Source organism: Macadamia integrifolia, chromosome 12, assembly GCF_013358625.1.
Source record: "Macadamia integrifolia cultivar HAES 741 chromosome 12, SCU_Mint_v3, whole genome shotgun sequence".
Taxonomy (NCBI): domain Eukaryota; kingdom Viridiplantae; phylum Streptophyta; class Magnoliopsida; order Proteales; family Proteaceae; genus Macadamia; species Macadamia integrifolia.
The window spans coordinates 23,909,004-23,919,220 of NC_056568.1; the positions used below are offsets into that span (position 1 = coordinate 23,909,004).

Consider the following 10,217-nt stretch of genomic DNA (forward strand, 5'->3'; position numbering starts at 1 on the left):
ATGCTCATTGCTGCAAAGAACAAACATGATATAATCTCTTTGAAGTCTTTGTTGAGTGTTGAATTTGAGATGAAGGATCTTGGTGCTGCTAAGAAGATCCTTGGCATGGAAATCCTTAGAGATAGAAATGTAGGTAAACTTTGGGTAACTCAGAAGAGGTATATTGAAAAGGTGCTAGAGCGTTTCAATATGGAAAAGGCTAAGCCGGTTAGCACTCCGTTAGCTGGCCATTTCAAGTTATTTGAAAGGGAATGCCCTACAACACATGAGGAAGTGGAGCAGATGTCTCAAGTCCCTTATGCTAGCACAGTTGGGAGTCTTATGAATGCTATGGTTTGTAGCAGGCCGGATTTGTCTCATGCAGTCAGTGTTGTTAGCAGATACATGAGTAATCTAGGGAAGGAGCATTGGAATGCAATTAAGTGGATCTTCAGATATTTGAGCAAGACTAAAGATATAGGTGTTATCAAGGATTAAAGTATCGGTATCGGTCGTCGTATCGGTAGGCCAAAATTAAGATACGTATCAGAGGGTATCGTATCGTATCGGAGATACGCTAAGATACGCTAAAGATACGCACATAAATGGATAGGAAACACTTTTTTATACACATTTGCATAAAAAAATAGTTAAAAAAAGTTATATATAACATGTATTATGCATAAACAGTAAATTGAGAGTATCGCACTAAGAATCCAAGGTTTGTAATTGTCCCATAAATGTAAAATCCTTGTTCTCAACCTTGATTTCCACTTTAGTTAGAGAGAAAAATGGTTGGCAGCAACTTTAGAACAAAAACACCTCAAAAAATTATGTTTTTCTAAAAAATTACCCATTTTGGCCATTTTATGACCGTATCGATACGTATCGGTGTGTATCGGTCGATACATAGATACGCACCGATACGTATCGATACATACCGATACGTACCGATACATACCGAAACATACATTTCACTTCAATTTTGAATTTTTCATAGAGTATCGGTACGTATCTGTGAGTATCGATGCGTATCGGTGGTGTATCGGTGCGTATCGGTGCGTATCGTAGGATACATATCAATACATAAGGGTTTTAAAATTTTCATGATACGTATCGGTATGTATCGTGCCGATGCCTACCGATACGGATACGTATCGGCCGATACGGCACGATACGCACCAATACTTAAAACCATGGATATAATCAACTGTCAAACACAGCATGAGAAACAAATCATATCCAAGCACCTGGAATGTGTTGAAGATGGAACAACACTCCGCTCTGTCTGAAAGTTGAGCTGACATGAGTTATATTCTGAGAAATTGCTTCTCACTGATCGGTACATTTCAGATCCCCCGGACAAGTTTGTCATCAATGGAGTGGACTTCATATTAACTCCACAAGTTTCATCAGTAGTGCCAGAACCTGACTAATAGAATTTGAAGAATGATCTGTTAAGCAATAACCAAGCAGCATGTGCAAGATATATAGTGACTCCAGCAGGTGGGATTCTATGGTCAACCAAAGGTACAGAAAGGCAAATGACGGGCACACAGGGAGGCATTTAGATTCTCCTATGCCAAATTTGAACTAAACTAATTTAACTGTTTACCATCCCATTCCTGGATGATTGGATAAGACGGGGGAAAATGCAACAAGAAAGTCCTACAGACGAGGTGGCTAGACTACCCATAAAGGTTTATTGTGGCAAAGAAATCCCAAGCGGGACCCATTAACAGGTAGGTCACTCCTGTCAATTCTTACCACATGTACGGCTATGCCATTGGTAGAGCATATTTACACTCTACCTGCCTAATGAAGATCTCTGACATCAGCTAGCATAAAGTGTAGCAATTTGGCATCCAGAGGAAGATTCATTTCATTCGTACATTTGATAAGCCCTTGATATGTACGATGATGATTGTGATGTCGTCAGTTCTGGTATCATGTTCTAACCATAGCCTGTAAGATTCTCCAGCAATGGCAGCGCATGCATCTCGAGGATCTGTGTACCTCAATGCCTACATACAATGGACAGAAATTGTTAGGAAAGGACTCAGGTTAAGGCATCCAGAAATGAGAGCAACTTCCTTCTCTTTTTTTTTTTTTTTTTTTTTGGGGGGGGGGGGTGGGGGTGGTGTGTGGGAGATGAAAGTAACTGCCATTAATAAATAAAAAGGAATAACACAAGTCAGCCCACATCATATATTTTCTTCAAGATACAAGCTTATGAATTTAGATAATATCTTCTGACCCCCCACCCCAGAAATATGAGAAGAAAAGCAGTTTCACAAATATTCATAGAGAGCATAATCAAACTGTCAAGGGGAGAATTCCCAATTTTCCCTTGCTCAAAATCCTGGCCATCTCTGGTTCTCAACGTTGGCCAAACATGAGAGGATAAGATTAAGAGAAAACAACCTAATCTTTATAAGAACTTAAAATTTAAGTGGTTTTAAAAGAAGTAGGCCAAAGGTTGGCCCAGAATATATTAAAACTATTCAGCCTGTGATTAGGTATGTAATCAGGCAAAAAAAAAAAATGGTTAGAACCTTAAGGCTAATATAAGGACAACCCATTGAAAGGTTTACACAGTGCTATGGATCTCTCAGAAGCTTCATTACTCCTTGTGATATCTTTTTTCAGTTGTTCATGGCCATTGAGTATCTAAGAGCTTAAATTTCTTTACTTGATTAAAATCTTAATTTAATCAGTAGGGATTGGTACACACCCACTCAGCGGTTGCAAATTGCAAGTTTCCTAAACTGGAAAGAATAATTTTGAGATTCAGTGAATATAGTTTAAATCAAGGAAAGGAAAATGATTTTCAGGCCCAGAAATTTCAGTTCTGTCAGCTCGAATAGAAACTCCACCTCTCCACTAGGGTTAAACCGGTCAACCTGAAATTTGGGTTTATTATTATTCTTGAAATTATTGTATTTAAACCTATCGGTAGGGGCACTATGTGGCTTAGTTTCTTATATTTTTAAATAAGGGTACATTGGTCACGTTTTATATGAATGAGGATAGTTCAGTACTTGTACTGTTTTTACATTGTTATATACTAATATGTTTCTCATGGTGGGGTGATCTTTAACCCAACCGTGAGACTTTTTCCCCTCATCAATCGGTTCTTCTTCTTTCGCCTCTTTTCTTATCATGGTCTCACCTCCTATTCTTCTTCTTCTATTGTGTGTATGTGTGTGTGCACCTCAGATAAATCTCTTTCTCTGCTTTCTCCTCTTTTCTTCTCACTTTCTATTCTTCTTTTATTATTATTATTATTGTTATTATTATGTGTGTGGAGGGGGGGGACTCATTGCACCTCAGTTATGACTGGTCCTTTTGGAAGTGAGATTAATATGAACTGATTTGCAATTGAAACAATTATTATTCAGAAAATTTGCAGACAATACCAATTCTTAGTTAAGTCTTCGGTTCTGTTCCCCAATAAAGCTGACCATCCCAGAAAAATATGTTTAGCATAGACTCCTTTATTTGTCAGAAAAATTAATTTCTAAGATTTAGTACCATTTGATATCTGTTGGTCCACTATCGGTAGAATTCGTTTTTTCTACATACGCACCACCTGAAATCATTGTGCTATAAGCATGAGTCCAATGGTGTTTCAACTGGGTAAAACCTCTGCTCCCCTGCCCTTCCCTTCGAAAATTGCCAAAATACTTCAACAGTGGCAGTTAAATCCACCTCCTTTAAATAAAACCAAACAGTGGGGGGTCTGTAAAGGATGAATAAAATGGCACAGAAAATAATTCACTCTCATAAACACAATCATAGCAACATTAAATTATCTTCATCTCAAAAATTATTTGAGAAAAAAAAATCTTCATATGAAAAAACTGAAAAGTAATTGTGATGGAAATAGATTTCCCAGGCACAAAGTATGTGGAACCTATTGATCATCAAGAATGGAGACAGAGCAGAGGAAATACTACGGAAAATAAAAGCAATCCACAATGCAAATGTAGACAATGGGTTTGTCTCTTTGATTTTTTTTTTCACATATCAACTAGGATTGAAAAGTGGCTGTTTTAAAACGGGGAACAGAATGGAAAAGGAAACAGAATAGAAATAGATATCAAACCAAAGGCAGCATAAAAATTGGACTATAGAAGTAAATCATGTCAATGCACATGAAGACTATCCAATTTAGAATACTGAAGCAAGAGCTTATTTAAAAAATAAATAAATTATTTGAAGAAGGAAGGATTAAACAACATTAAAGATTGGATGCTGGTGGAGTTGGTAATGCCAAAGAAAGCCAACAATGGACTATTTCCATATTGTATAGTAGCCAGACTAACACCACATAAAGTCACGCATCAAGAAATTTCTATAAAATGAGTACCATATTACGTTTTGCAGCCAGACTAACACCACATTACCCACATCTATCATTAATTTCCTATAAAATGAGTACCATATTTTAAGTTTGCACCCTACCTTTGTATAATGTAGTAGTATTCATATGAAAAATTCAATTTTTATTCATACAGAAGATTTTTCTAAGCGCCTTTATGAACTCCCATCTATATCTTGTTGATTTGGTGATCTAAAAGTTAATTTTGGAGACTATTTCCCTAATTTCAATACATTTCTTTGAATTTTGTGAATTTCCTACTTGATTGGAGTTCAACCAATTAGAGAAAGGAAGCAGAAAAGATGAAAGGGCAAGTGACAACTTGCAGAAAAAATTTATGAACACTGATCACTGACATAAAAAAATTTCTGTCTCCTTCCTTTTTGTTTCTTTCAGTTCACAGATGTACAATTGAAGTAGAAAGGTCATCAACAATCCGAATGAAAAGAAGAACGAAAAAAAAAAAAAAAAAAATCGAGTTTCACAAGGAAAAATAATAAGTAATTGCATGGAAATAGCATCAATGAGATGACTAAATATCCAAAACACAAAAAGTTAAAGAAGCCACAGACAAATCCTTCACTTCTGTTTATCACCCACCCCCAACCTACAAAAAAATAAAAAGGCAAGAGAAAACAAAAAGTCCTTTACTCCTATCATGAAGTGATCAAGGGACTTACCATATTCACAACCGCTTGGCTAGAGAGGAACTCGAAAACTCCATCACTAGCAATTACAAAGAACAAATGATTAGGTGTGAGCTGAACAACTGACACCTCAGGAACAGCAATGACACCAATCTCCTCGGCTGTACTATCACCGAGGCTCCTTGTAAAGGCAGTTCCTGGGTACATCCCATTTGGCAACCAAACCCTTGGGGGATCAGAACCACTACTCTCTTCATCCCCCCAGCTCTGAATTTCAGGATCCATGTCACCTTCCAACTGAGATACATTCAAAACCCTAGCCCCACAAAGCTTCACCCTCTCACATTCATCTTCCCTGAATGGTGTATGGTCGCGAGAGAGGTCCTCCGCCACAACACGATTCCCACTCTTAACAGCAATTACGGCCCTTGAATCACCCACATTTGCAATAAAAAGGGTGTTCCCACAGACAAGAACCGAAATTGCAGTGGTACCACTCATTGAATCGTCTATCTCACTCATGTGAAGTTCAGAATTCGTAGCTAGTAATGCAGAATTAAATGCCTTGATGGGATCTTCCGACAATGCTGAATCCTTAGAGAGGATCTCTATCAGCCTATCCCTAACAAAGTATGAACACTGGGTACCAAAGTGGCCATGCCCATCGTAGACCCCAAAGAAATGGAGATTTGGGTTACCTTGGACTTGGGTTTTGATGCAGAAACTATCTTGGTTTTCTTTGTCAGGGTGGTCTGGGTAGTAGCCTCGTTGCGTGAGGGCTGAATACTCTAAATGGAAGTTGTGTGAAGGCACAGGAGCAACCTCCAATGATCTCTCGGTGAGTATGTGTCGATAATTCCCGAGGACATGGACGCCGTTGCTACTGCGTGGACCTGACTCAGGAAAATCTCCGATATCGCGATCGCTAGAAGATGAGTGGCGGCCACAGCACTTCCCTTGGACACAACCCATGTTTGAAGAAGAAGAGGGAGAATATATGAGATCAAAGTTCTGGAATAATACCTATAAGCGAAGGCCAGCACCAAACCCAGTAATGAATTCACGAATATGGTGGCAATGTAGCGTTCAAAATTCAGAGAAGGATGAACCCAAGTGGTGGAAGAAGAGATCGAAGAAGATTGCGATCTGGGGTTTACTTGAGACTAAGGAGGATGTTTCTTCGCAGAAATTCGTCAAAAGATTTCCATCTCATAATAGCGGTAGAGGGAAAAACTGAGAGAACCCTAAAAACAGGAAGATTGAAAGGCTTTCACTGTTCCAGTGATGGGTTTTCACAGGGAGGAGGAGACATTGAAGTGCTCAAACTTAAAGGTCTGTGCTTAGTTCCACGCAGGATTATGTCTAAGAACAGAACATTTTTTGACGCCAAATTCAAGAAAACAAAAAGGACCTTAAACCGCAACAACACGTCGAAAAGGTTCTGATGATGACATGAGACACTCTGCACAAAGCCCATGTTCCAAGAAACGAGAACGGTGCAGGAGAGAAAAGACCCAAACAGTGAGAAAGGAACAAGATTTGAATACCGACCACCAAGCAATGTTCTCAGAATCGCTTGGTGTGTATCACATACTGTGATCCGAGATGGGCTTTTCCTTGATGGGAGGTTTTCACTTTTTTTCTTTTCAATTCTCTGTAAACATAAAAGATTTGAATACCTTGAAAGCAATGCTCTAAGAATCACCTGGTGTATGGAATACACATACACTGTGAACCTCTCTCTCACTCTCTCTCACATGAAACACAGTGGAATGGGCTTTATCTTTGATGGGAGGTTTTCACTTTCTGTTTTCAATTATCTGAACTGAAACATCCACCTCTGGCTCTCTCTCTCTCTCTCTCTCTCTCTCTCTGGTTCATTCTCATATTTCTCGTCATTATCGTGGCCCAATTGGATTTGATAAATCTAATTTGATTAGGGAAGTGAGACAGAGACTCTTTTCTTGATTAATTTTTTTGGGTGGAATTTTCTTAATTAATTAAGGGAGTATCTAAATCATAATCTCTATTTTTTTTTTTTTAATCATAATCTCTATTGAAGTATTCAGAATTTAACATCATCATTTAATTAGCTTGGTTTTGAAGGTGGGCCTTGGTGCAAGTTGTGTAAATTATTTCATTGGGATCACATGATCATGGATCTGAGTTCGAAAATAACCTCTGCAAAGTGAGGGTAAGGCTGCATATATTATGAACTTCCCTAGACCTCGTAGTGGTAGGAGCCTCTTGCATTTTGATAATTTTTTCTATTTAATTACCTATGTTGTATCCCCAAAAAAGATAAATCTATCATTTCACATAGGATAATAGGATCTACATTAAATGATTTTTAAATTTTTTGAAAATTTTATTTTAGCTTCTTGTAATAAATAACTTTCAAGACTAACATAAGAGGAAAAAAAATACAAATCTTAAAAAAATAAATAAATAAATAAATTATTAAATTGTAAAAGCTTCACTAGTCATCTCATGTAATATCTTATAAACACTAAATATGGCATATGGTTACTATATAATGCAATTCCTCCCTATCCAAATTTGAGGAAATAAGAGTATCAAAAATAAATAAATAAGAAATTAGAGTGAAGGTTTTTTACGACATCAGAGTAGAAACCCCAATGAGAGGGTTAGAGGACAAATTGTCAATAGTGAACCCTCATTTTTATTGAGAGATAGCATTAGTGTGGGTTCCATGGATAATTATGCAAGAAGGCTATTCAATTCCTTCGCACTCCAACATCATGCATCCTTCTAGGTTTTTTTCCATAATAATTTGAAGATAAATAGACCCTACACTGTTACTTGATTGGGGTGAAATGGATCAATTTCTCACATTTAAGCATGGTTTTTTTCATAATGTAACATTGAGATTTGAGAATAGTCCTTTTATATCCCTTTCACCCAAAAGACAAGTAGGAGATTATAACTAAATAATGGATGTAGTTTTGGATGACCATGGAATCATTAGCTCATACTAGTGACGCAATTGAATTTGATTATTGACATGATTTTTTTTTTGCTGAAGTTTCTTGTTATGAATCAGATCAAGAGAAAGAAAATTTTTATTACTATAATGGATTCGTGTACAAGTAAGGATGTGTCTTTCAACCATTGGATGGAAATGAGAGGTAAAAGTGCAATAGTTCACCAGAAAAACCATTTTACGTACAAATATAGGAAAAGTTTCCCCAAGCCATTGGGACAGTGTGCATAGCCCAAAAGTCTAAGCCAAAGTGATTTTCTACGTAACCACAGAATTGTTTACTAGCCATATCCACACTTCAGGGACTCAGGCTAGAGTGGCTTATACTTCACTGCTTCTTTTTTTTTTTTTTCACTACTTTCATTTGGGGCTTACTATATTATCTAGTTTATTACTGATGTTGGTTTCTTCAATATCATAGAACAATGATTATAAGAATGTATATAATAAGGGAAGGAGTTTGTTACCAGGCTACGTGATTCTGGCTTACACCAGCAAATAACCATATTTGACTCATTGAGCTCACGAGGCTTTAAAAAGGGTAAATCGAGTAAAAAAAAACCTGATTTTTCAACTATTAAGGGGTAAAAAAGAATTTTCAAAATAATTTAAAAATACATTTACCATCTTATAGTTGTCAAGAATTATCATTATTTTGTACATTTTTTTATTACATATGTTAAATGATAATATTTTATCCTCACTTGAAAAAGATGAATGCTATACAACAAGAACTAAAAAAAAAAAAAAAACGAAGGTTACAATCCATTATCAGAAAATCCCTATAAATATAATGAGACATTAAAAAATATCTTAACTAATTATAATTTTTCTCAACTTGAGATACACCCAATTCTGTTCCCAAACGAAAAAGGTTTCAATGAGGCTAAAAAACGAGAGAGAGGGAGTCCAAACCTTTCCAAGAAAAGCGTAGGAATGGATAAAATGATAGAAACATTAAAAAGCAAAGTCTTTTTTTTTTTTTTTTTTTTGTAAATAAAAAGCAAAGTCTTTGAACAGAGCAAAGAAGCCGCCAATATCATATAAGATCTTATAAGCTCCACTTTACCTCTTTTCATTTCCCTTTCCTCCTCTTAGATCTCTTTTTATCCCCTTGTATGCTTTCCTTTATGCTTAATCTTATCTGAGCTTTACTCCATAATTAAAAGTTAAAGAACACTTCTTTTATTTATTTATTTTATTTTTATATCTAATGATGCTGTTATAGAATCAATGGTGATGATCAATTGTAGCTCCACGTAAGAGTGAGATCACTTTAATGTAAAAGTTATAATGAGTCACGTCATTGGTATGAAAAGGGAGATCCAATTCTATTGACCAATTAAGTTCCTTTGATCCAATATGCTGCTTAGTGATTAACTCTCATCATGGTAAATTACAATTTAAAGCTGTAACATTTTTTTTAAAACATTTTAAAGAGATACTTTGGTGTTGTCTTCCACAATAATTAATTCCAATAGAATAATTAAAGCACACATGCACGTGTGGTTCCCAGATCTTCTTTCTCCTTTTCCTCCTTGGCTTAACTTTGCCTTTTAGGGCTGTGGAACCACCCAAGAAAGAGAATAATAAGGGGAAGGGAAGGGAGAAAGTAAAGAGAAATTCTTAGGGTGATCGGTTTGCATTCTCTAATTATATTCTAGATTTAGAAAATAGAGATTGATCAGGTTTCAAAAGGTGTTATTACGTTCTCATCAACTTTCCCACATCAAGAATCCTAAGCTTTCAAATATAATCAAATAAATTGAGAATATCAAACTTCTGTCAGCCACTTAACCATTGAATGAAACATCCACATAAAATAGGAAAGCTTGATACATGAATAAAGTCACGAAAATTTGATGGAGTTGAGTCATGCCATTGGTCACTCTCCTTGAGATCGTAGTCAAGTCACTATGATGCAATATGAATTATTGTGAACCAACCTTCAACATGAAATAACCCATTAGATTTTCATTAGTTATTGCACTCACTTGTTGGGTCATGTCGGGGCACACCTAGGTTGTAGTTAATCAAACAGATGAACGGAACAGAGAGAACTATTAAAATAGTAAACAAAAGACGAAAAAACTCACAAAGAGAGAGAGAGAGAGAGAGAAATGAATATGACAGATAAAGATATCTCTCTATTATTAGAGGAGAGATGCCCCTTTGAAACAGTTGTCCAAAGGTTCTACAAGTA

At 36.3% G+C, this 10,217-nt stretch overlaps 1 protein-coding gene across 3 annotated transcripts in view; it reads right to left on the minus strand.

Annotated features, from left to right (window-relative positions):
• The window catches only part of LOC122057285 (probable protein phosphatase 2C 35), a 20,957-nt gene extending 14,099 nt beyond the window's left edge, over positions 1 to 6,858 (minus strand). The window contains exons 1-3 of one of the 3 annotated variants that reach the window (XM_042619339.1): positions 5,044 to 6,858; positions 1,872 to 2,003; positions 1,230 to 1,411 (exon numbers count right to left, since the gene is read on the minus strand). In XM_042619339.1, coding sequence (XP_042475273.1) covers positions 1,230 to 1,411; positions 1,872 to 2,003; positions 5,044 to 5,982 — 1,253 coding nt within the window. In that variant the 5' untranslated portion in view covers positions 5,983 to 6,858. Of the gene's footprint in view, positions 1 to 1,229; positions 1,412 to 1,790; positions 2,004 to 5,043 lie in introns of those variants that run through there. The other 2 variants (XR_006133500.1, XR_006133501.1) reach the window with 2 other exon arrangements.
• Between the last annotated feature and the right edge of the window lie 3,359 nt (positions 6,859 to 10,217).